Source organism: Castor canadensis, chromosome 9 (assembly GCF_047511655.1).
Source record: "Castor canadensis chromosome 9, mCasCan1.hap1v2, whole genome shotgun sequence".
Taxonomy (NCBI): Eukaryota; Metazoa; Chordata; class Mammalia; order Rodentia; family Castoridae; genus Castor; species Castor canadensis.
This window is the reverse complement of record NC_133394.1, coordinates 17560280-17587829: the sequence shown is the minus strand read 5'-3', so window position 1 is coordinate 17587829 and position 27550 is coordinate 17560280. Positions and strand designations below refer to the sequence as shown.

Below are 27550 nucleotides of genomic sequence, written 5' to 3'. Positions count from 1 at the left end.
GGTAGAGTTTTAGAAACGGAACCCCCCCCGGACAGATTGAAAAGCTAATTTGAATAGGTAATGTATTTAAAGTTTACTGAGTTTAGGTTAAGAGGAGGAAGCCAACAAACACAAATGTCACAGTCAACTAAAAATAAAGGAAATATATAAGGAGAAAATCTTAGATTAGACTAAATGATGATGTGGACTAGATACATGTTGTAGAGTTGTATACATAGCCTGGAGTAAAAGAAATTAAGATATTTAGAAAAATAGAAGTAAGAGGAACTGTCACAATGTTACCTGCCTTTAGGTGTGCATTTTTTTTCAGTGCTATTCCTCTTTAGTAAGTTCATTGAGGCATTTTTATTTTGCAGTTGTAATTTTAGCAAGTTGTAAGGTAAATACATTTAACTTGGGAAGTAGAGGTAAGAGGATCACAGTTCAAAATCAGCCTGGGAAAAGTTAGCAACACATGCTGTTTGAAAAACAAACGAAGAGCAAAAAGACTGGGAGTAAGGCTTAGGTAGAGCACCTGCCTAGCAAGTCCAATCCCCAGTGCCAGAAAGTTTGAAGAAATATACAGCCACATACATTAGTCATCAAGAACACAGATTTGTCGATTCTTTTTTGTGCCTCAAATACATTGTTGTGTCTTCTGTAAAATGACATTTAAAGAACTTTTAAAACTGATGGATTTTTCAATTTAGTGTTTTCTTTGATTTCCCTGGGCTTTAATAATTTAGGATAATCTATCTCACTATTCTAATATTACAAGCTGAGTTTTCTTTTTAAGTAGCAAAATAATTGCTTAAAAAATAATGTAGTGTTTCCTCTGTTTCTATTTTAGGTCCTAAATTAGAAATCACCAAGCAAGATTTTTTTCAAGAAGCAAAAACTATCATTGCTCTTCATCATGAGAGGATAAGTGAGGTTAATGATTTGCATTTACCTAATATGTTTTTCAGAAAATGAATAACTGTTTTTGCATACTGTATTGTTTGTTACAAAAGATGCTTGAATCCTAATATGTGAAAAGTCCTGAGTGGAAGACAAAATGAAATCCTTAGGTGCTTGCAAAAATTTATTTCAGATGACATTTTTAAAAAAGGCTTTTCAGTTATGCAAATTATTTAATTATGCATACGTAGTAAGTTTGCACATTTGATATGATTTTTGATGTTTTCTTTTGATAATTCATCATTGGATGAATGGATTTTTCATCTTGAGTAAATATCCTTTGAACACTACTTAGACAAAGCCAGAGTGTAAAATATATTGTGTAATAATGCACGTCTTCTGTGCCCTTAGCACTGCATGCATTTTCTCCCATGTCACTTTGCATTAGAACTGTCTGTCGCAAGTTTGTTAGCTCCTGGAGGCAGAGACTGTCTTTTTTGAATGTTGTATCTCTATCAACAAGCACTGTGTGCCTGAATAAATACATATTTACTGGATGGTCTGGAGGTGGAAGGTGAGAAGAAGGGGTGAAAGGGAAAGGAATGACAACAAGGCAGAGGAGGGTCAGCATAGGGTGACGATTTGGAGGAGCGCATCACAGAGTAGGAGGGAAATTTGGAGATGGGATGACAAGTAGACTTCTGAGGAGACAGGAGAAGGAAGAGGCTCATAGAATGGTTTGCTGTGTGCCTATTCCCCTTTCAAATACTTGAAGTTTTAAGTAGAATTTTAAGTAAAGAGGCAAAATGTTTTGTGATGCTTCTTTTGATGGACAGGAGGATTGTAATTTTAACATATGTTCCTTTTTAATTGTCTTCCATGCTGAGACTAGCCATACAGAATTTCTTGTAATTAATATTATTAACATTGCTTAGCCAATTTTTTGCCCTAAAATTTTAAAATTATTTTCAATTAATTGGTTTCACTAGTAGGCGGGTAAGATGAAAGCTTCAGTGTTTGCTGATGTGTGTCTACACATGCCTTGGAAACTTTTGACCTGTCTTAAGAATTTTATCTGAAAATAATATCCTAATATTCCATCTTAGGTTACCTGGAGAAGCATAATATTAGCCTAAAACCTTCTTACTGGCATCTTGAATTGGCAAGAATTTGAACTTTTCCAAACTTATTTTATCTTTGGGGTAGGGGGGTGGAGTAAAGGAGGAAAGAAGTAATCAATAGCTCTCATCTATCTATAGAGCAATTATATTTGTTTGATAATTTCCTGTGAAAGACTGGAACTGATTGTTTTCTTCTGCCCAAGTTGGTCTAAGTTAAGAGACAGTTAAGTGGTTGAAAGGTTTTCCTGATCACCTCCCACTGGATATATTTAGTTATTTCCAGTTTAACTGAGAAAGAGGCTTGGGAATGTTAGCATTTTATAGACATTTGGAAGTTTTTCAGAGATGGTTGAAAGTAATTAAATTCTTATGTGCCTGCTTGAAAAGCTTATTTTAAAATGGACTTTGAACTTGAATTTTAAAATACCTCATTTGAAGAGAAGAAAAAGAGAAAGTTATTTTAAAATGAACCCTCATTCTTGTGAAGGTTGTTGCAGTGCTACATGGAATAATATCTTACTTAGCTGACTATCATCAGGTGCTTTACAGCAGACATCTTCTATAACAAGGTGCTTTGTATAATGCATTTCGTGAAGATACAATTTCATCTTGATAAAATTTACTATACGATTCTATTAATATTGATAAAATTTATCATATGATTCCATTCAACAATGAATACTAAAATTAAGTTTAAAATTTTGTTTTATTTATAGAATAAAGTTCAAGGTACTTCTGTAGATGTTTTTAAAAATAAACACCAAAAACCAAAATCTGGCAAATACATACCTATGGAGTTTAAAAACACTGGAACACCTGATATTATCCAAAAGCATCAGAGAGTACTCAGAAATATTTGTTTTCCCAAGGAGCGTTCCAAAAATGAACACTTTAAGGAGCCCTTGCCACAACGGATTTGTTTCAAGGAGCCACATATTTTTAGTACAAAAGAAAAATACCCATCTATAGGGTTTTTTACCAAAGGTAAGTTGTGAGTGGAGTCAAGAAATTCACAAACCAAATGGCAAAACTGATTCTCATGGCAATCCCTGGTTTACACAATGCCTTCACTGTAGTGAAGGTATATTCTCTTTCAGAAACTTAGTAAGGTAGAAGCTGGAGGTCTATTCAAGCAGAATGTTGTTTTCTTTAGCTCAATGGCTTAAATAAATTAACTCTTATTACACATTTTTAGTTACAGCTTTCAAAGCCTATCTTACTTTTTGTCTATTAGTTATTTCTAAAAATATTTATTCAGTCATCCATTTATTTTATTTTATTTTTCACTCACAAAGAGTGTCTTCTGTGTGCCAGGCACATACTCAGAAGTAGAGAAGCAAGAATTAAAAGGCTCAGAGCAACGGTGAAGATAGGCACAAGGTTATTTCTTACTCTGTGCTGTGACAATGGCTGTACAGGTGTAAATGCAAAGCACTGTGGAAACACTTAGGAGTAGCAACCAAGGGCCAGGAGAGAAGTTGGTCAGAAGAGATCTCCTCTGAAATAAGGTTTAAGAAGGCTGTTTAGCTATAGGATAGGAACAGAGAGGCCATATTGAGCAGTGGGAGAAATGTATCAAAGCTCCAAGGGTGAAAGATCATGATAATTTTGAGAATGGAGTGATGTGGTAGGAAATGAAGTTGGAAGAGCAGGTGAGGCTAGATTTTTGAGGAACATAAGCAAGCTTAGGGTTTGAACTTATGTGTTAGGAAAAGCTAGCAGTGTTTTTGAAGGTGTGGCTGAGGTATGACCAGATATTTCTGTTAGGAAAATAAAACTGGTAGCAGAGACTGTGGAGAGAATGACAACAGAGAGGTAAGTGGGGAGGCTGTGTGAGAAAGAAGACAGTTAAGAGATGACAGGACCTGTGTAAGGGAGATCCACCTTGACAAAGAGGTCTTTGACCAGATAAAAGTGAAAAAATTCATGTTATATTCTCTTAGAGATTTTCATTGATCTCTAAAATATTGAAAGTTCTGAGAAATACTGCAGACATCTGTCTACTATTTTTTTTTGGTGGGACTAGGATTTGAACTCAGGGCTTCACACTTACAAAGTATACTTCCAGTTCACTGCTCTGGTTACTTTTGGAGATAGGGGCCCTTGGACAATTTTCTCAGCTTCTCAAATGGCTAGGATTTTTGGAGAGAGCTTGTCTACTGTTTTTAATGTGGCCAGCCCCAATCCATTTGACCAAGAATATACCCCCCTTTTTTTCATATTATGCCAGTTAATGTCCTTGAGACTAGTGTTTTTTTTCAAAGAAATTTTTGTAAATTCAGAATGAGAGGATTATTTCAAGATGAATTAATAGGTTTCTGGAAAATACTGTGTAAGAAAACGAATGCATTGGGCAGAATATTGAGGTTTCTAGACTGGGAAATTGAGTAGACATCATTGAGTTGAAACAGGAATTCTTGGTGCATTGTAGTCTTATTTCTGCTGCTGTAACAAAATCCCTTAGAGTTGATGATATATAACCGGCATACATTTATTGCTCAAAATTATGAAGCCCAGGAAGTCAAAGATTGAAGCCCCCAGAGGTTTCATGTCTGGTGAGGGCCAGATCCTTTCAAGATGCTTTCTTGAGTGCTGTCTCCCCTGGAGGGAATGGAATCTATATCCTGACATGGTAGAGGGTGAGGTCCTTAAGACTTTCCCTAAAGCCCGTTTTTTGATTCTGTCACATTGAGTCTTAGTTTCCAGCATGAATTTTGGAGAGACACAAACATTCAAACCGTAGCAGGAGAGAAAAAGATATTGGGTTGGTGGGGAAAAGGATGGGCAAAGTTAACATCCATTTTAGATCTGGTAAGTAGCATAAACATAGAGATAGCCATTAGAAAGTTGGATAAGAAAATCTGGTACTTCAGAGAAGTAGATGAAGATTGAAGATAGATATTTCTGTGTGTGTGTGTGTGTGTGTGTGTGTGTGTGTGTGTGTGTGGTGTGTGTGTGTGTGTTGGGGGGTTAGTACCACACTGAAATTGTGGGGCTCATGTATTTGTTCAACTAACACCCATTTAGTGTGTGAAGTAGGTATGCTACCTCAAGAAGTTCAAATTTGATGTATGTAGTTTGTATGCTGTGGGCTGAAGGAGGATAAATAGACAATTAGAATATCATATGATAGAGTCTGTAGGTGGAAGCAAGCTCTGCTGCTTTGAAATCAGTAGGAATCTTAGTGTGGTTTTGATTTGCATTTCCTTTATGGCCAGAGATGGTGACCATTTTTTCATGTGTTTTTTGACTATTTGAATTTCTTCTTTTAAAAAAAGTTCTGTTTAGTTCAGTTGCCCATTTCTTAATTGGTTCATTGATTTTAGGAGAGTTTATTTTTTTATTATTATTATTCATATGTGCATACAAGGCTTGGGTCATTTCTCCCCCCTGCCCCCACCCCCTCCCTTACCACCCACTCCACCCCCTCCCTCTCCCCCCACCCCCTCAATACCCAGCAGAAACTATTTTGCCCTTATTTTTAATTTTGTTGTAGAGAGAGTATAAGCAATAATAAGAAGGAACAAGGGTTTTTGCTGGTTGAGATAAGGATAGCTATACAGGGAGTTGACTCACATTAATTTCCTGTGAGTGTGTGTTACCTTCTAGGTTAATTCTTTTTGATCTCACCTTTCCTCTAGTTTCTGGTCCCCTTTTCCTATTGGCCTCAGTTGCTTTTAAGGTATCTGCTTTAGTTTCTCTGCATTAAGGGCAACAAATGCTAGCTAATTTTTTGGTGTCTTACCTATCCTCACCCCTCCCTTGTGTGTTAAAGCTTTTATCATGTGCTCAAAGTCCAATCCCCTTGTTGTGTTAGCCCTTGATCTAATGTCCGCATATGAGGGAGAACATATGATTTTTCGTCTTTTGGGCCAGGCTAACCTCACTCAGAACGATGTTCTCCAATTCCATCCATTTACCAGCAAATGATAACATTTCGTTCTTCTTCATGGCTGCATAAAATTCCATTGTGTATAGATACCACATTTTCTTAATCCATTCGTCGGTGGTGGGGCATCTTGGCTGTTTCCATAACTTGGCTATTGTGAATAGTGCCGCAATAAACATGGGTGTGCAGGTGCCTCTGGAGTAACAGTCTTTTGGGTATATCCCCAAGAGTGGTATTGCTGGATCAAATGGTAGATCAATGTCTAGCTTTTTAAGTAGCCTCCAAATTTTTTTCCAGAGTGGTTGTACTAGTCTACATTCCCACCAACAGTGTAAGAGGGTTCCTTTTACCCCACATCCTTGCCAACACCTGTTGTTCATGGTGTTGTTAATGATGGCTATTCTAACAGGGGTGAGGTGGAATCTTAGTGTGGTTTTAATATGCATTTCCTTTATTGCTAGAGATGGTGAGCATTTTTTCATGTGTTTTCTGGCCATTTGAATTTCTTCTTTTGAGAAAGTTCTGTTTAGTTCACATGCCCATTTCTTTATTGGTTCATTAGTTTTGGGAGAATTTAGTTTTTTAAGTTCCCTATATATTCTAGTTATCAATCCTTTGTCTGATGTATAGCTGGCAAATACTTTCTCCCACTCTGTGGGTGTTCTCTTCAGTTTAGAGACCATTTCTTTTGTTGTGCAGAAGCTTTTTAATTTTATGAAGTCCCATTTACTCATCCTTTCTCTTAGTTGCTGGTTTGCTGGGGTTCTATTGAGGAAGTCTTTTCCTATACCTATTTGTTCCAGAGTGTTTCCTGCTCCTTCCTGTAGTAACTTCAGAGTTTTAGGTCTGATATTTAAGTCCTTGATCCATTTTGAGTTGGTACTAGTACAGGGTGATAGACATGGATCTAGTTTCAGTTTCTTGCAGACGGGTAACCACCTTTCCCAGCAACATTTGGTGAAGAGGCTGTCTTTTCTCCATCATATATTTTTGGCACTTTTGTCAAAAATGAGGTGGATGTAGTTGTGTGGGTTCATATCTGGGTCCTCTATTCTGTTCCACTGGTCTTCATGTTGTTTTTGTGCCAGTACCATGCTGTTTTTATTGCTATTGCTTTGCCACCTCACCCCTGTTAGAATAGCCATCATCCAAAACACCACCAACAACAAGTGTTGGTCAGGATGTGGGAAAAAAGGAACCCTAATCCACTGCTGGTAGGAATGCAAGCTGGTGCAACCACTCTGGAAAAAAATTTGGAGGATTCTTAAAAATCTAAACATAGACCTGCCATATGATCCAGCAATCCCACTCCTGTGGATATACCCAAAGGTATGCAACACAGGTTACTCCAGAGGCACCTGCACACTCATGTTTATTGTAGTGCTATTCACAATAGCCAAGTTATGGAAACAGCCAAGATGCCCCACTACTGATGAATGGATCAAGAAAATGTGGCACTTATATACAATGGAATTTTACTCGGCCATGAAGAAAAATGAAATCTTATCATTTGCAGGTAAGTGGATGGAACTGGAGAACATCATTCTGAGTGAGGTTAGCCAGGCTCAGAATACCAAAAATCGTATGTTCTCCCTCATATGCAGACTTTAGATATAGGGCAAATACAGCAATGTTGTTGGACTTGGATCACAAGAAAAGGGGAGAGCACATATGGGAGATATGGGAATAGTTAGAAAACCCAAAACATGAAAGCGTTTGATGTCCCCACTCCAGAGGAACTAATACAGAAACCTTAAAATGACAGGTTATCACTAGCAGGGGATCAGGAACCAATGTAAAGATCAGTTAGAGTTGAATCAACATGGGACGTAACACATGGTACATGAGAGCAATGCTAGGAATATTTCTGTATAGCTATCCTTAACTAGCAAAAACACTTTGTGTTTCTTATTATGCTTATGACTTTTCTTCAACAAAATCAGTCACGAGGGCAGAACGGGACCTGCCTGAAACTGAGGAGGGGAGGGGGGGAAGGTAGGGGAGGGGGGCAGGATGGAGAAATGACCCAAACGATGTATGCACATAATAAAAAAGAAAAAAAAAGTGAAATCAATAGGAACAGACTTCATCACATTTAGCAGTCAGGGATGGATTTCCAGGAAACTAATGTCTTTGGTAAAATGTGAAGGATGACTAAGTGTTAACTCATGAAAGAAGGAACATCTTATCTAGTCAGAGGGCCTAGCATTTTCTTGATGGTAGATATCTGAGAATGTAATTATGGTGTATCTGAGAGGAAAAAGGTGATGTTATGTAACTAGAACATGAGAATTGGAGATTAGTAGAGATAAGAGGCAGATGTGGAAGAACACTGAATTTTAACCTAAAGGTATGGGAACCACACTAATATTTTCATGAAAAGTTGTAGTGATCACATTTACATTTTAGAATGTTTACAGCAGCAGATATGGGGTCTGATGAATTTTGGAGGCATGGAGACCAATAAGAAGACACTAATTCACATAAGAAAGGATGACTTATATTAAATTCAGGCAGTGGCACTAGGGCTAGAACTGAAGAGAAAGGTTTGACAGATACTAGAGAGGTGGAGTGATCTAGATTAGGTCAATAACAAAGTGTTGCATAAGAAACAGAGAAGAGTCTGGGTGTGGCAGCTCATGCCTATTCTCCAAGCAGCTTTGGAAGTAGAGATCTGTAAGGTCACAGTTCAGGTTCAGCCCAGTCAAAAAGTTAGCAAGACCCCATCTCAACCAACAAGTGGATGTGGTAGTCAGTGCCTGGGATCCCAGCCACATAGGAGGCCATAGGTAGGAAGATCACAGTCCAAGGCCTACCCCAGGAAAAAATGTGAGACTCTATTAAAAAAAGTAAATAAACAAAAAAGGTCTAGGGGCACGGCTCAAGTAGTAGAGCACCTGCCTTACAAGTGTGAGGCCTTGAGTTCAAACCCCAGTACTGCTAGAATAAAAGAAAGAAATGGAGGAGGTGTGGCCTTGACTTAGTGCTTTCCACTAAGAAGTAACATTGAAGCCACTTGTATACATAGCAGTTCAGAAGTATCTTGCATAATGATAAAGCAGCTACCAGGAATAAGTTGGAATATAGACCATGTTCTCTACTAAATTTTATAACTCAAGGTTCAGAAGTAGTAGCATTATTAAAATATGTTGGTAGTTTCTGTCTGCTTTTGGGAAGTTACTATGAAAAGGTTGAACTAAGACAAGTACTGGCTAGTTTGCAATGAGATGCTAAAGAGAGACACCTGGTATTTGAGCCTTTGGTTTTGAGCCAGATATCCACTAAGGCATTACAAATCATATTGCAAGGTGGAAGAAAAGAATATATCAATGAGAGAGTTGCTGAAAAAGCTGTGTCCTTAGGAAAATCAGGGTTATTAGAAAAAGAAAATGGGGAATGTTTAGAGAATATAGTGTGAGTATCAGTTTAGTTGATGAAATGTCTTGAGTTACTTAGGGCACAGTGAAGAGTTGGAGGATGTGGTTTGAGGAAGGACAAAAGATTATGCATTTATGCAGTTTGATATAAATAATCAGAAGAGTGACAAAGCTAGTTCTGAAGGTCTGTTAAAGAAGATGAGTCATTCATTCTAATGACCGTGTCTTAGTAGCTTGTAATCATAAGTTTAGGATGTTGGGAACACGGGGCATTTGAGGAGGTAGTGAAGACTTTATCAAGTACACGAGGACAGTGGTTCTTCTGAAAAATCCCACTATATTGTAGCTCAAATGTCAGATATTTGACTAAGAAACTTTGCTTGTGCCCCACCAGACAGCTATGAAGTGCTGATCTTAGTGATTGAATGTGAATTAAAATCGCAATTTGTTTCTCCAAGTTCTTATATCAAAAATCATGTATTAGGACTACCTTGGATCCATTTCTTAGGCATATTTCCAATATTCACTTCAGGTTGAATGAATTATGAGCTAAGATAGCCTGGCATTAATTCCAGAACTTGATTAAAACTTGCAAGTTAAAAGAAAAGTATGCCATGTTGCTAGCATGTGCACTTTCTGCTCAGCCTGACAAATTTGGTTGTATTTTCTTCCATAAACTGAGTATCTTTGGTGAGAACAGACCAAACATTTCCTTGAATTTGACTGAAGGATGTTTTAACTTTAAAAACACACTGTAAAACTCATAATATCAACTATCTTTAGCAATTTTGTTCTTTATGCTTGTCTATTTTTCTTGATAGAAGTGAAGTAAGGAAAAATATGAAATGATTTCCTCTTTGTGTCTACAGACACTCTTGAGTGCTGACTAACCAGTTTGTATTGTCATTCTGTCATCAATTCATAAATATGGATTATTAGGTATTATTGGAACTTGGAATTATTAGATTATCAAACTTATTGAATGTTAGCAATAATAAATCACATGTAAAATACATTTTTGTAATATATATTAAGTATTAGTTTATAGTTGTCATAAAATATAAAGTACTCAAGTATTTATATATTCCTCTGGGAATAAAAATATTTATGTCTGTTTTTTGGTTCTTTAAAATTTGTTCTGAAATTCATGACACCCATGTTAGGCACATCTATTTAGTACTGATACTGATATTGGGTCTTTCCTGGAAAGGTATGTGTGTATGTGTGTGTGTGTGTGTGTGTGTGTGTGTGTGTGTGTGTGTGTATGAGAAAAGGGGGGGGGGAGAGACAGAGAGAGAGGAGAAAGAGATGGAAAGAGGAGGGAAGGTGAAGGGAAGGGAGAGAGGGGGAGATGAGAGTGGGGAGGAGAGGAGAGCATGTGTTTTGGGGAGTGTGTACATGCGTGTATGAATCCTGGTATTGAAATTGCAAACTCTTCCTTTACAAAATGAAGGTATTGTGCTTTTTTTTATGTTAGTTTCTTTGAGACAGAGTCTCACTATGTAGCCCAGGCTGGCCTTGAACTCTTGGAACCACCTGTCTCAGCCTCCTGAGTGCTAAAAATGAATTTAAACCATACTTTAAAATGATCTGTGTATCTGGAAAAACCTCTCAGGATAAGTGACTCTGTGCTATGATTATTTCTTTGCCCACAGTTGTTACAATTTACCAGTTTTCTGATCAACAGTGTTTATAAAATGTTCTATTTTATATTTTAATGATTTCAAGAATGCACATGATAATAGCAAATGTATTAAAACTGCTTTTTTACTTATTTCCACAAAATTGTTTGGAAGAATTTAAGTCTTGAATCCATAACAATTTATAAGAAAAGTGGAAATTAGAGATTTTTTTCAATGAAGTGGAAAATTGTATTGAATTTTGTATCACAAGATAATTTGATTTTTGAAGCTTTGGAACTTGAGATATACAAATATTTCTTCATGCATAGAAACAGACCCTTATTATGGAATTTCTAAATGAAGGAATAGATTTGCATCAATCTCTGGAGAGATCATTACATAGAGAATTCTGCAACTGCTTTTTCTTTTCTTTATTTCTTCCTGGCTTGGATTGCGACATTTCTTACCATCTCTTTGTCAAGAATCTGCTTGCCCAGGTTCTGGCAGAAGGAACCTAACTAAAATTTTTAAGATCAACAAGTGAATGCAATCACACATCTGAGTGACAAATATCTTGAAAACAGTCCTTTCTTCTTTGAGCTTTTTTTTTTTTCTCACTGACCAGGTAAGCTCTGAAATAGATGCAGGATGGTAACTCAGAGTAAGATAGGAGACTCATTGCATTTGTCGTAACAAGGCTTCCTTTATTAAAGTAGCTATGGAGTTTATTAACTTTTAATAAACTAGTAGGATCTTAAGTAGGAGAAGCATTGGAAGAATTTAGAAACAATTGAAAGGCATTCTTTTTACCATCTGACTTCTACTCCCTTGTTATTAATCCAAAAGCAACACAGGAAGTGACAGAAATACTAGAATAGAATAGAATGGTGACTTGCACAGGTTTTCTGATTAAGTACATTTCTTCCATGTTTTGCATTTAATGAGGAACACACAGGAAGAGTTAAAAGGTTTGTCAAATGTCTTACAATGGGCCAGGGTTATTCCATGAGTTTTATTTTGTTTTATTGTTTTATTATTCATATGTGCATACAAGGCTTGGGTCATTTCTCACCCCTGCCACAACCCCCTCCCTTACCACCCCCTACCCCCTCCCACACCACCCGACCCCTCAATACCCAGCAGAAACTATTTTGCCCTTATCTCTAATTTTGCTGAAGAGAGAGTATAATCAATAATAGGAAGGAACAAGGGTTTTTGCTGGTTGAGATAAGGATAGCTATACAGGGCATTGACTCACATTAATTTCCTGTGCGTGGGTGTTACCTTCTAGGTTAATTCTTTTTGATCTAACCTTTTCTCTAGTTCCTGGTCCCCTTTTCCTATTGGCCTCAGTTGCTTTTAAGGTATCTGCTTTAGTTTCTCTGCGTTAAGGGCAACAAATGCTAGCTAATTTTTTAGGTGTTTTACCTATCCTCACCCCTCCCTTGTGTGTTAAAGCTTTTATCATGTGCTCAAAGTCCATTCCCATTGTTGTGTTTGCCCTTGATCTAATGTCCGCATATGAGGGAGAACATACGATTTTTGTCTTTTGGGCCAGGCTAACCTCACTCAGAATGTTATTCTCCAATTCCATCCATTTACCAGCGAATGATAACATTTTGTTCTTCTTCATGGCTGCATAAAATTCCATTGTGTATAGATACCACATTTTCTTAATTCATTCGTCGGTGGTGGGGCATCTTGGCTGTTTCCATAACTTGGCTATTGTGAATAGTGCCGCAATAAACATGGGTGTGCAGGTGCTTCTGGAGTAACCTGTGTCACAGTCTTTTGGGTATATCCCCAAGAGTGGTATTGCTGGATCAAATGGTAGATCAATATTTAGCTTTTTAAGTAGCCTCCAAATTTTTTTCCAGAGTGGTTGTACTGGTCTACATTCCCACCAACAGTGTAAGAGGGTTCCTTTTTCCCCGCATTCTCGCCAGCACCTGTTGTTCGTGGTGTTGCTAATGATGGCTATTCTAACAGGGGTGAGGTGGAATCTTAGCGTGGTTTTAATTTGCATTTCCTTTATTGCTAGAGATGGTGAGCATTTTTTCATGTGTTTTTTGTCCATTTGAATTTCTTCTTTTGAGAAAGTTCTGTTTAGTTCACTTGCCCATTTTTTATTGGTTCATTAGTTTTAGGAGAATTTAGTTTTTTAAGTTCCCTATATATTCTGGTTATCAGTCCTTTGTCTGATGTGTAGTTGGCAAATATTTTCTCCCACTCTGTGAGTGTTCTCTTCAGTTTAGAGACCATTTCTTTTGATGAACAGAAGCTTTTTAGTTTTATGAGGTCCCATTTATCTATGCTATCTCTTAGTTGCTCTGCTGCTGGGGTTTTGTTGAGAAAGTTCTTAACTATACCTACTAATTCCAGAGTACTTCTTACTCTTTCCTATATCAACTTTAGAGTTTGTGGTCTGATATTAAGATCCTTGATCCATTTTGAGTTAATATTGGTATAGGGTGATCTACATGGATCTAGTTTCAGTTTTTTGTAGACTGCTAACCAGTTTTCCCAGCAGTTTTTGTTGAAGAGGCTGCTATTTCTCCATTGTATATTTTTAGCTCCTTTGTCAAAGACAAGTTGGTTATAGCTGTGTGGCTTCATATCTGGGTCCTCTATTCTGTTCCACTGGTCTTCATGTCTGTTTTTGTGCCAGTACCATGTTGTTTTTATCATTATTGCTTTGTAATATAGTTTGAAGTCAGGTATCGTGATACCTCCAGCATTGTACTTTTGACTGAATATTGCCTTGGCTATTCATGGCCTCTTGTGTTTCCATATAAATTTAATGGTAGATTTTTCAATCACTTTAATGAATGTCCTTGGAATTTTGCTGGGAATTGCATTAAACATGTAGATTACTTTTGGGAGTACTGACATTTTTACTATGTTGATTCTACCAATCCATGAGCATGGGAGATCTCTCCACTTTCTATAGTTTTCCTCAATCTCTTTCTTCACAAGTTTATAGGTTTCCTTGTAGAGCTCATTCACATCTTTTGTTAGGTTTACACCTAGGTATTTGATTTTTTTTGAGGCTATTGTAAATGGAATTGTTCTCACGCATTCTTTTTCCGTTTGCTCATTGTTAGTGTATAGAAATGCTAATGATTTTTCTATGTTGATTTTATATCCTGTTACCTTACTACAGCTATTGGTAATGTCTGGAAGCTTTTTAGTAGAGTTTTTTGGGTCTTTAAGGTATAGGATCATGTCATCTGCAAATAGGGATATTTTGACAATTTCTTTACCTATTTGTATTCCTTTTATTCCTTTTCTTGCCTAATTGCTCTAGCTAGGAATTCCAGTACTATGTTGAATAGGAGTGGAGATAGTGGGCATCCTTGTCTGGTTCCTGATTTTAGAGGGAATGGTTTCAGTTTTTCTCCATTAAGTATAATGCTGGCTGTAGGTTTGTCATATATAGCTTTTATAATGTTGAGGTACTTTCCTTCTATTCCTAGTTTTCTTAGAGCTTTTATCATGAAATGGTGTTGTATCTTATCAAAGGCTTTTTCTGCATCTATTGAGATCATCAAGTGGTTTTTGTCTTTGCTTCTGTTAATGTGGTTTATTACGTTTATTGATGTTTGTATGTTGAACCACCCCTGCATCCCTGGGATGAAGCCTACTTGGTCATGGTGAATAATCTTTTTGATGTGTTGCTGAATTCGGTTTGCCATTATTTTGTTGAGGATTTTTGCATCAGTGTTCATTAAGGAGATTGGCCTATAGTTCTCCTTTTTGGAGGTGTCTTTTCCTGGTTTTGGGATAAGTGTAATACTGGCTTCATAAAATGTGTTTGGCAGTTTTCCTTCCCTTTCTATTTTGTGGAACAGTTTAAGGAGGGTTGGTATCAGTTCTTCTTTAAAGGTCTGATAGAATTCAGCAGAGAATCCATCAGGTCCTGGACTTTTCTTTTTGGGGAGACTCTTGATTGCTGCTTCAATTTCATTTTGTGTTATAGATCTATTCAGGTGATTAATTTCCTCTTGGTTCAGTTTCGGATGATCATATGTATCTAGAAATCTGTCCATTTCATTAAAATTTTCAAATTTATTTGAATAAAGGTTCTCAAAGTAGTCTCTGATGGTTTCCTGGACTTCCATGGTGTTTGTTGTTATCTCCCCTTTTGCATTCCTGATTCTACTAATTTGGGTTTTTTCTCTCCTCATTTTAGTCAGGTTTGCCAGGGGTCTATAAACTTGTTTATTTTTTCAAAGAACCAACTTTTTGTTTCATTAATTCTTTGTATGGTTTTTTTGGTTTCTATTTCGTTGATTTCAGCTTTTATTCTTATTATTTCTCTCCTTCTATTTGTTTTGGGATTTGCTTGTTCTTGTTTTTCTAGGAGTTTGAGATGTATCATTAGGTCATTGATTTGGGATCTTTCAGTCTTTTTAATATATGCACTCCTGGCTATAAACTTTCCTCTCAGGACTGCCTTAGCTGTGTCCCATAGTTTCTGGTAGGTTGTGTTTTCATTTTCATTAACTTCCAGGAATTTTTTAATTTCCTCTTTTATTTCATCGATGATCCATTCTTCATTAAGTAATAAGTTATTTAGTTTCCAGCTGTTTGCATGTTTTTTGTCTTTACTTTTGTTGTTGAGTTCTACTTTTACTGCATTGTGATCAGATAGCATGCACGGTATAGTTTCTGTTTTCTTATATTTGCTGAGACTTGCTTTGTGCCCTAGGATATGATCTGTTTTGGAGAAGGTTCCATAGGCTGCTGAGAAGAATATATTGTGTAGAGGTTGGATGAAATCTTCTGTAGACATCTACTATGTCCATTTGATCTATTGCATATTTTAGATCTTGGATGTCTTTATTGATTTTTTGTTTGGATGACCTATCTATTGATGATAATGGGGTGTTAAAGTCTCCCACAACGACTGTGTTGGCGTTTATATATGCTTTTAGGTCTTTCAGGGTATGTTTGAGAAATTGGGTGCATTGACATTGGGTGCATACAGATTGTTGATTATTATTTCCTTTTGGTCTATTTCCCCTTTTATTAGTATGGAATGTCCTTCTTTATCTCATTTGATCAATGTAGGTTTGAAGTCTACTTTGTCAGAGATAAATATTGTTACTCCTGCCTGTTTTTGGGGGCCATTGGCTTGGTAAATCTTCTTCCAGCCTTTCATCCTAAACTTATGCTTATTTCTGTTGGTGAGATGGGTCTCCTGTTAGCAACAAATTGTTGTATCTTCCCTTTTAATCCATTTCGTCATGCGGTGCCTTTTGATGGGTGAATTAAGTCCGTTAACATTAAGCGTTAGTACTGATAGGTATGTGGTGATTCCTGTCATTTAGTTGTCTTAGTTGTTTGAAGGTTTGATTGTGTGTACCTAAGTTGAGGTTACTCTCTACTGTCTTGCTTTTTCTTTTCCTGTGGTTTGGTGCTGCCTGTCTTTTCATGGTTAAGTTGGGTTTCACTTTCTGTGTGCAGAATCCCTTAAAGAATCTTTTGTAGTGGTGGCTTTGTGGTCACATATTGTTTTATTTTCTGCTTATCATGCAAGACTTTTATTGCTCCATCTATTTTGAATGATAGTTTTGCTGGGTAGAGTATCCTGGGGTTGAAATTATTTTCATTCAGTGCCCGGAAGATCGCATCCCATGCTCTTCTTGCTTTTAGTGTTTCTGTTGAGAAGTCTGCTGTGATTTTGATGGGTTTACCTTTGTATGTTACTTGTTTTTTCTCTGTTACAGCCTTCAATATTCTTTCCTTAGTTTCTGAACTTGTTGTTTTAATGATGATATGTCGTGGAGTAGTTCTATTTTGATCTGGTCTGTTTGGTGTCATGGAGGCCTCTTGCATCTGTATGGGAATATCTTTCTCTAGATTTTGGAAATTTTCCGTTATTATTTTGTTGAATATATTACACATTCCCTTCGCTTGCACTTCTTCTCCTTCTTCAATAGCCTTGATTCTCAAGTTTGGTCTTTTGATGGAGTCGGTGAGTTCTTGCATTTTCTTTTCACAGTTCTTGAGTTGTTTAATTAATAGTTCTTCAGTTTTTCCTTTAATTACCATTTCATCTTCAAGTTCTGAGATTCTGTCTTCTGTTTGTTCTATTCTGCTGGATTGGCCTTCTGTTTTGTTTTGGAGTTCTGTTTTGTTCTTTTTTCTGGGGTTTTCCATTTCCTGGCTATTTTCCTCATTAATGTTATCTATTTTTGTCCTGAGTTCATTTATCTGTTTATTCATTGTGTTCTTTCTTTCACTTTGGTGTTTATACAGTGCTTCTATGGTTTCCTTTATTTCTTCTTTTGCTTTTTCAAATTCTATTTTTGTTGTCTTGGAATTTTTTGAGTGTCTCCTGTACATTTTGGTTGACCCTATCCAGTATCATATCTATAAAATTCTCATTGAGTACTTGTAGTATGTCTTCTTTTAAATTATTCTTGTGGGCTTCATTGGGTCCTTTGGCACAGTTTATCTTCATTTTGTTGGAGTCTGGATCTGAGTTCTTGTTTTCTTCATTCCCCTCTGGTTCCTGTACTAATTTTTTGCTGTGAGAAAACTGGTTTCCCTGTTTTTAGTCTCTTCCCATCATTGTCTTTGGTGCTGTTACTGTCCCTGTACTGTGTGCAATTACATGTTTTCTAGCTTGTAATAATAACAATGGTAATATTTAGAATAGAAGGGTGAGCTGAGATGGAAAGCAAGAAGTTAAAGAAAAGGTGAAAACAAATACACAGACAAGAGGGAGAAAGCAGAACAAGGTATCAGACAAGAGAGTTTCAAATGTATAAACAGGGAGCACTAGTGTACTTATTGACAGTAAGCTGAACAGACATTGGAGGGACAGAGATAGGATTGAAAATCAAAAATAAAAAAAAATAAAGATAGGAATAAAAATAAAAAATAAGTAAATGCAAGAAATATCTATATATGAAAAATGAATTAAAATAAAATGGAAAATAGAAAATTAAAAACAAAAAACAAAAAACAAAAAACCCTAGAAGTTCAAATGCAATGAAGTTTCCGTCTTAATAATTTGGGTGTCTGTCTCAGTCTCCAATCCTGGAGATGGTGCCTCAGATGTTGTTCTGTAATTGTCTCATCAAAGGGGACACATAAAGTAAAATAAAACTACACACACACACACACACACACACACACACACACAAAAGAAACCCACCTAGTGTCCCAAGTTCAAATGCAATACAGTTTCAGTAAGTTTTTCCACTTGCAGGTGTAATTCGGTTGTTCTCTCATCAAAGGTAGGGAGAAAAAGAAAAAAAAGAGTCTGGAGACAGTTCTGAGAATGGTATGTGCAGCTGTGGCTTGCCCACCTGCTGCTGTCAGCCTGCTGTTGCTGGAGGCGTTGTTTATGCAGATCTCTGGGGTGAGCTTAGCACTCAGCGGCCCCGCAGGCTTTGTTTGCTCAGAGTTCTCCTGTGTGGGAGCCTCTGCTACAGGCTTTCCCCTTTCCAAGAACTGGGAAAGGTGACACTGCACCCGTGTTCTCAGTCCTGGGTGTTTATTTACAGTTCATGTGGGAGGTGGGTCTTCCCCCCTCTCCTGTGAAGTTTTCCTCCCACTGCCACTTTTACAAGCTTTCCTGCTCCTGCTTACTGGGCAGTGCTGCTGCTCCTGCCAGCCGCCATGTTTGTTTACAGTTCACGTGGGAAGTGGGTCTTCCCTCCTCTCCTGTGGAGTTTTCCTCCCTCCGCCACTCTCACAAGCTTTCCTGCTCCTGGTTGCTGGGTGCGCGCCCTGCCCCCACTCCCGCCAGAGCCTCTCCGGCCCACCTGGCTTGTTTATTTACAGTCCCAGTAAGGGTTCCCTTCCCCCAATGTTCGGCGCTTAGGGTGCCCCACCCTCTTTCCAGCGTGTCTTTATTGCTCTTATTGCTTATTACTCGGTTTCTCTTTTTTCCCTGGGTGGAGGTCGGTCTGTCCAGGGGGCTATGCTTCTCTGGCCCAGGCTTGTCTGTGGGAGTACCACATACTGCAAAGTTCACCTGGTCCGCATCTTCCCAAGCCATATGGGCGCTGGTGACTGGTGGCCTGGGGGCCCTCCTTGTTTCTCCGTTTAACAGGAAGTGGAGATTCTCTGCTCCGGCTGGAGGTGTGGAGGGGTCAAAGTTATGCCTTTTCTCAGTGATTATGCCTGCAAAGTGTGTCTCCGGCATCTCCCCAAGATTTCACTATAGGAGGCTCACTTTCTGCTTCCTCCCTCTAGCAGCCATCTTGGAATCTCTCAAAGTTAGATATTTTAAGTATAAAATTAAAATTAACAAATGTGGAGGATTTTTTGTTTTTGTTTTTGCACTTGAGGCTGGAGCTGAGTTAGGGGAAGGTGCTACACAGTTCTCCATATCTTTTCAGGGCTTCCATGGCTCTCCACATGGCCATCTTGAACCTTCCTCTTGGCTCCTTCAAATACAGTGTCTCCTGTCAGTCTTGGCTCTGGTCTGAAGACCTTAAATCCATTCTTCAAACAGTTTTCTCAGTATGTCTCTCATACCCATCACAAAACCACAGCCCTGGTGAAGGTCATGACTGCTTCCTCCTTTTATCCTCCCTGACCAAGACCCTGCTAACATCAACACCATGTATTTTCATGTCAGTAAAAATTGGTTGCATTTTGTAGAATTTGAAATAAATATGGGATATACTCTGATTCTTTTGTCTTTTGCTATGGCTTCTTTCACTCAGGGTAACTACTTTAGTATTAGCCATTTTTTGGGGGTACAGACATAGTTTCTTTTAATGTTGAGCTGTATTCTATAGAGTGGATGGCTTGTCCATTCTCTAAGGATGGTTTTTGGGTGTTCAGGTTGGAACAATTAGAAAAGGATGAATGGGATGCTCCTGCATGGTAGTCTGTACACTTAACCCTGTTTCTCCTGGAGTTCACCTAGAATTACAATGGCTGGGTCACACAGCAGGTATGTGTTGACATGGTTGGGAACCATTGACCTTCATCCTGGCTGTGCCTATCCAGTCCTTGCTATCCCTCTTCTTTCCATTGATTTGGTTCAATGTCCTCTCATCTCCCTCAGACCTCAGCTTGTTTCTTCTTTGTCATCTGCTCTTTTGTAGCTGTGCTCTTGGCTCCATCTCCATGAACTTGGATACCCTCTCTTTGGTTGAACTCTGACCTGCTGAGTGACTCTGGTCACTGTGTGGCATGTTCTACTCCTAACTAACCCTACATACAGAGGGCCCTGCTGGACAAATGTGTTCATGATTGGATGTTGATGATCATCAAGAATAGCTCCCAATGTGTAGTTGTAGATGGGTAATTTTGTCACCAAGTAACCCCTCAAGACAGAGCCTGTCCTGATAATGTCCTTTTTCTCTTCCCCCTAAATTGGGTTCTGCCCCATTTGCCTTCCCAGGACCTGTGTCTGGAAAACTAATTTTGATATGAAGTTCTGAGAGGAAAAATCATATTGTACTTCTCCTATTCTTTACTCTCTAAAAGACAGAATATTTCTGTGACCTCTGGTCACTGAGGTTCTTCCCTACCAGGTAATCTCAAAGCCTTTGTCAGGACAGTGGTAGTGGTGATAAAGTGGCAGTATAACTGTTTAGATTCAACTTTTCAGCAGAGTCTGTAAACAAGAGTGTGTTATTTTTTTTTGGGGGGGGTGGCAGGGTTTATGGCACAGTTGCATCAAACAAATAATGTTTTTGTGAGGAAAGGGATTGGGTAGGAAGAAACAGGATCAATCATAATAAGCAAAAATATTCCTATATTTATCAAAACATACATTTTAACCTTTATATTTTTATCTTGTAGTAGAAATTCAGTATAATAGAAGCCTATATCAACTAATTCAAATTGGTTATTTTGCTATTTTCCATTACTCTTAGTAAGCCTTGTCTAGCCATTATTTTTATAAACTTTTCACCATTTCCTTTTTTTTTTGTGGTTCTGGGGCTTGAACACAGGCTTTCACTTCGAGCCACTCCAGCAGCCCTATATTTTGTGATGGGGTTTTTCAAGATAGGGTCTACAGAACTCTTTGCCTATGTGCTGTCTTTGAACCATGATCCTCCTGATCTCTGCCTCCTGAGTAGCTAGGATTACAGGCATGAGCCACAAGCACCTGGCTTGCCATTTCCTCTTGATAAAGCATCTTATTTGTACCTTGACTTATGCAGAATGTACCAGGGCAAGTTATTTTTTCAAGCCAAATAATTTTTAAAAATTTTAAAAATCCTTTCTTCCTAGTGCTCTACCTAGAAGAATGATTAAGCAATCACTTAAGGATTGCTTGGGAAGTAGCTTCATGAGATATCAGTGGTCTTGTCATTGAGTGGGACAGGGTTCTTATTACCATTTTGGGAAGTTATTAGGTACTCATGGTTATCTGTACTTCCAAGAACATTTTCCATCAATCAGACAGGTTTGCCTGTACGCTGATCTGTATTCCCTACAACAAAGTAATTCTTTAGAGACAGGGACCTTATCTACCTGGTTTGCATTCATATTCTAGTGGGTAAACAGCAGAATGATGGGCCCATTGAGATCCTAAGAAGATCAAGTTAAGCTCCCTAGGACTACTGAAGACTTATTTTGGCTCACAGTTTCAAAGGTTACAGTCCATAGTCAGTTGGCTGCACTGTTTCTGGGCAGAACCATTTAGTGGAACAGGGTTGCTCTCCTCATGGCAGCCAGGAAACAGAGAAGAGTAAAAAGAAAGGACTAGGGCAAGATACATCCTTTAAAGGCACACCCTCAAGGACCTACTTCCTCCAACTAGGCCCCACTTTGCAGTGTTGCAACACCTCCCAATAGTCTATTCAGATTTGGACTCCATCAATGGATTGATTATATTCAAGCCCTTGATCTAATTGTCCCTGGAAATGCCCTCACAGACACACCCAGAGGCATGTTTACTAATCTTCTAGGAGTCACTTATTCCAATCAAGTTGACAGTCAAGATTAACCATGACAGGAAAGTGTGTGCATGTGGATTGCTTACCAGGTTTAAGAAAGTCAGGTGGCTTTTCAAATTGTTCCATGCACCATGGAGCTATTCTGCTGTTATAGGGTGCTGATCCCTGAGTTATATATTAGATCTTGTGTGTGTGTGTGTGTTTGCATGTGTTGGACATTAATACTATTACAGTTACTGCACAGAATAAAGAGATGCATCCTGATCATTGTCCAGTGGAAAACAGCTGTTACTTGAGCTATTCAGTGCCCAAGGTAGTTATTCATTTCTCTGGCCTGCTTGGATGCTTCCAGAATGCCTCTATGACAGCATGTGTTTTTTGGCATTTCCTCTGAACACTGGGAATCTTGGAGCCAAGGATCTATTAGTGCCTGAAGTGTGGAATGTGGGACATTGATCATCCCTTCCCTGAGCTGGCTATGCACTGAAGCAGCCTGTGAACCAGGGGAACAAACCCACTGCCAAATTCTTCTGGTTTTGATCCTGCTGCACTTAATGAATCAAAACATTGTTTTAGAGACACTTTACTTTGTTAACTGTTCCAGCATTCCAGTGAGTAGTTTGATGATAATTAGTGACGATGGGTTAGAGAAGCATCTTACGTAACCACTGTAGAGACATTAACAAAGACATGTTGTCATCACGTCTGATAGGTGTGCATAGGCACTTATGATGTGATTGAGTGGATGGTAGTTTCTACCAAACTTACTGGTTTCCAACTATGTTCAGCCACTGAGTTTAAGCAGCATTCAAAAATAGGCCGAAATAGCTGGTCATAGCTGTGTAAATTAATGACCTTTGATTTTTTTATTTCTCTACGAAAATTTGTGGATATAGCTACAAACTGAGTTTTGGCTTAAGAAAAACTGAAAGTCCTCCCACTATGTAATTAGAAGCCAATGAATGGAGCCTAGGACAGAGCAGCTAAAACATCCTTAGCATATGTTGCTCAACTACCCTCTGTCAAGCCATGCGTCATTCCAAATCTTTCAGATTATGTATATTATTAGCTGCACTTTGTAGATAAGAAAACTCGGGCTCAAAGAGAGATGTGTCAGACCGTCACCCATAGTACGTAGCAGACTCAGGATTTGAGGTCTTTTGAATCCAAAGCTTGCACTCTTTCAACTCATGTGGTGTGCTACATCTGTTCTTGATGGGATTGGATAATTCTGGGAATGAGAATGAGGGTCTCCCAAGTGTTTTGGGAGTATGGAAGTGATAGTTTTTTCCTGAATTATTGTATGACCTTGAACAAGATGCTTTTCTTCTCTGAATCTCATTTTGTCACATAAATCTGATCTAATCCTTGCTGCTTTAGAGACTTTATTTTCACAAAGAATTACAAGCTTTCAGCTGGGCTCTGGTGGCTCGTGCCTACAATGCTAGCTACTCGGGAGGCTGAGATAGGGAGGATTGCAGTTCAAGGCCAGTCTGGGAAAATAGTTTGTGAGACCACCGACTTCCAAAATAACCATAGTAAAATGGACTGGAGGTATGGCAAAAGCAGTAGGGTGCCTGCTTTGCAAGTTTAAAGGTTTGAGTTCAGACCCCAGTCCCACCAAACAAACAAACAAACAAAAAAAGAATTACAAGCTTCCAGAAGAAAGGTGGCATTTAAGTGCCCAGTGTCATTCTTCAATAATAATGGAAACTACCCATGGTCAGTTATGTACTGTCACAATGGAACACTTTCCTGGCTTTTCCACAGATTTCTCAAGTGGTAGTCATTTTCAATAGGTCCTCACAGAGGTGTCTTGTGGGGTGAAGTGCAAGAATGGTAGGAGTGGTGACAGTTGGGTAATTCAACAAAGACTGCTGAATGGGGCAGTATGAAATATTCAACTACTGCTGCTGCTGCTTCCACTTTCTTGCCTGACAAAAGTCACAAAGATCTGATGCATTTCAGAAATGTCACCAGAATAGAAGTGACATCTAATGGGGGACTGGTATTATGCTATGGATTTGTGATCTCAAGAAATCCCAGGAAACTAGAAAAAATATATATGCTAGTAAACATGAAAGAAGCACTCGTGTTACACATACACCAATATGCATGTATTGGTGGTACTGCGGTTTGAACTCAGGACCTTGTACTTCCTAGGCAGGTGCTCTATCACTTGAACCAGGCCCCCAGCCCTTTTTGCTTGGGTTATTTTTGAGATGGGGTCTCATATTTATGCCCCAGCTGGCTTGGACCACGATCCTCCTATTTGTGCTTCCCCATGCAACTGGGATGACAGGTGTGTAGCACTGTACCCAGCCATTGGTTGAGATGGGGCCTAGCAAACTTACTGCCTGGGATATTCTTAAACTGTGACCTTCCTGATTGATCCCTCCTGATTAGACAAGAGTGCAGGCTTTAGCCACTGTTCCTAGTCTTTAAAGATGTTTTAAAGATTAGATTATTGGCTCTGGGGTGAACTTTGATAGACACTTTGCTATTTCTTTTTTATTGTGAAAATGATGACTTTTCTTCTATCTACCTATTTCTAAAGGAGAGTCCTTTCTAACAATACTACATTACTTAATGGGAGCATAGATGGTTTCCTTGAATGGGAGGAGCAGCAAGAATATGTGGGTAGAGTGACTATTTCTAAAAAGAGCTGAGGACATGATTAGCTTGCTGGGCCAACAGTAATTAGTGGACCACAATGGCTATAAAGGTCGTTTTGATGTTCCTGGACAGTTTCTTAGATAAAATTGTTCTGTGAGTTATTATAATTAGTCCCCATTTAGAATTCTAGGACTCAGTGCTAGGTCTTGGGTTTATATCAAGGCACTTCTTGTCTGAATTTTTAAGTGGAGCCTGGTTTTAATTGACACATAGTACTATTGTCTTACTTAAGAAAAGTCACCAAATAATTAGAACTCCAATCTGTTTGGCTCTGTCTTCTGCAACTGATTTAATTTAATTTGAGGCATAATTACACTCAGAAAGACCTTTATGACATCAGCAATAAATCAAATGATTGCATAACTTTTCTATAGAACTTTAATAGTCCAGATCTTAGATTCAGATCATTCTTCCTGAAATGTTACTCTCACAGTGCTGATTTTTCAGTTATATGGAATTGTACTCCTTTTTGTGACTGGCCACTGAGTTTTATCTTCTGGAATCCAGGGTGAGTTGCACATCATCCTCCTTCCTGTGTTTGTGAAATAAACATTCCTCCCAGGAGAAAGTATCTGTCTTCTTAAAGCAGTGTCTTCCTTGGCTATCGAGGATGAGTAACACAAAACCTTGAACATGTGTGTCTGTACTATGAATATAGTCTAGAATGATGGTCTGTTTGTGGATGATAGAGTTTAGTGAAATGTGCCACAGTTTCTATAAACTATCTGTATCTGCTTGGAAAGAATCTGCGATTTGGAGAACAACGATCAAATAGTAAGGTCTATTTTCTTTGCCACATGATCTTGGTCAAATTATTTAATACATTGTATCCTCATTTTCATATTTTGCTAAGTGGTGTTGATAGAAACAATTGCTGATTGTGTTGCTTCAAGGATCAAATGATATCTGTGTATAAACATAATGTAATGTATAAAAACTACTCATATTATTGATGCCTGGCTGAAGGACTCATGAGAGCACATATGCTAATACAGAACAGCTAATGGCCTTCTGTCCATGCAAAGCAGATACATAGTGCTTTTGTAAAAAGAATTTTCTTGAAAATATATATAGGCTGATGTTGTCTTTCTTTACTTCCCTTCAGTCAGCAGATTATGTTTAAACATTACACTTGGTAGAGAATCTAAAGCTTAGGAGGAGACATTTACCTGGAAACTAATGTTCTAGTTTAATGTAACCATGTTCAGACTGTGCTGATATTCAAGTATAGTATATGGCTTCAAAGAGTTAATAAAACTTTAACTACTTAGAAACTGTTTAGGGAAAAACTGTGACAAATGTGTTTGGGGTCAGATATGCTGGAAAATAGGATTTTCAACAGGAGTATCTTAATCAGGAGTGGAGCCAACCTCCATCCTCTAATTCACCTTGGTTTCTGAGTCTGCAACGAGTCAGAAAACTGGTCAGCTTAACAGTGTTAGAGCTTTGTGATTGGCTGCAAATGAGGCAGACTCCTGTTCTGTCTGCTTGTTAATACCACTGGCAAGTCTATGTCAATAAGCAAAAGAAAGAGTGCCAAATTCACTTGGAAAGACATGACTCCTAATGTGAGGTGAGAGAGAGTGGCAAGGTGTTGGAGATATTTTACCTAAAATGAAACATGGTATGAAATGTGAGGAAAAGTGTGAGTTGGTGAGAAAACAGGCAAAGAAATAATTATGTACAAATAGCTGTTTACCTCACCTGAAAATGATCCTAATCAGGAATTTGCATTTCTTTAAAGCCTTTCTGTTGGTGATAATAGCCATATCTCTATTTCTCAAAAGACAATTATCACATAAAATGCTTATAATAGCAGTGTTACTGCTTTCTGGTGTTCAGCATGTAAGATATTTATTGGTGCTTATCTTTTTTTTCTAAGCACCTGCCATTATATTTACATTGTAACAAAATATAGCAGAGGTGATGTTTAAATCTCCAAGTTCCTATCTATGATCCTAAGCAATTTTACCATCTTGTTAGCTCTACCTGTTTTCTGTAACAATTTTAGGTGCACTTAAGGCACAGAAGTATAACTTGCAAAGTTTTGACAAAGAAAATATATTTTTGATTTTGGTGCTAGATAGCATTACAATAACTTGCTTCATAATTAGTGTGGCAGATCTTGGAGTAGCTCAGGATCAGAAGAACCTTACTAGTGGGGCTATATGCCCTTGGTTTTGAATGTGAGAATAATAATGACTGTGTGAGAGTAAAGAAGAAAGGTGGTCAGGTACTGGTATTTGTCATCAGTAATGGTGAGTGGTTGGCAGGGTGGGAAGTTGGTGGTAGTCTCGGTGAATTACCTAATAGGAAAAACCTGTTGTGAACATAACATATCACACAAATTATCTTCCTGGCACTAGATGAAAATATGTGTCTGTGATTTATTCTACTAAGGAAAAGTAATGAAATACTTATGAGATGCCCTGGTTTATACTCATCTAACAGTCAGACTTTTCCTAAGCATCTTCATAGGATTTATGAATCGATTGGGATTTCTCCTTATTTACAAGCTAAGAAGCACTGCCACAGTTTGTGGATGCAGGCAAAGACACAGAATCAGGACCTGTCAGAGACAGGGACCTTATTACCGGTCACAGCACAATACGCAGGCTGAGCTTCACATCTGTATCAAGTCCCTCCATATCCCCTGGCAGCAATGTGGAAGGACTCAGGTAGATGCTGCACATAGTAGATTTGTGTCACAGCTGAGAGACATGAGCTTGGGCAATCTATTGCTTCTTGCCTTTGTCCCAGTGAGAGATGTTACTTCATTCCTCAAGGTTGCTTGCTGCAGACACAACCCTGGGAAAAGACCTGTGTGAAGAGAAAATTTCAGACAGAGCCTGCCATTCTTGGCATACCCAGTATAACTGTCAGAGATGCTCTGGGACCATGCATTAAGGAACTCAAAAGAAATTCCTCAGAATATACATGAACTTTATGCATTACTATTTGCAGCTCAAAGGTATTATTATACTCTTGTGCATTTGTTTAGTTTTTTTTTTTTTGGAAATGAGTGCGTTGATGTGTAGTGTGGTTAAACGAGAAGTTAAAATCACAAGTGGTACAGCAGGTAGCACAGCACAATGTTCTTAAA

At 38.2% G+C, this 27550-nt stretch overlaps 1 protein-coding gene across 1 annotated transcript in view; it reads left to right on the top strand.

Moving 5' to 3' along the window:
* The first annotated feature begins 454 nt into the window (after positions 1 to 454).
* Iqcm (IQ motif containing M) overlaps positions 455 to 27550 on the top strand; it is a 237052-nt gene continuing 209956 nt past the window's right edge. Inside the window, 3 exon segments of the mRNA XM_074042812.1 lie at positions 455 to 494; positions 830 to 912; positions 2717 to 2984. Coding sequence (XP_073898913.1) covers positions 455 to 494; positions 830 to 912; positions 2717 to 2984 — 391 coding nt within the window.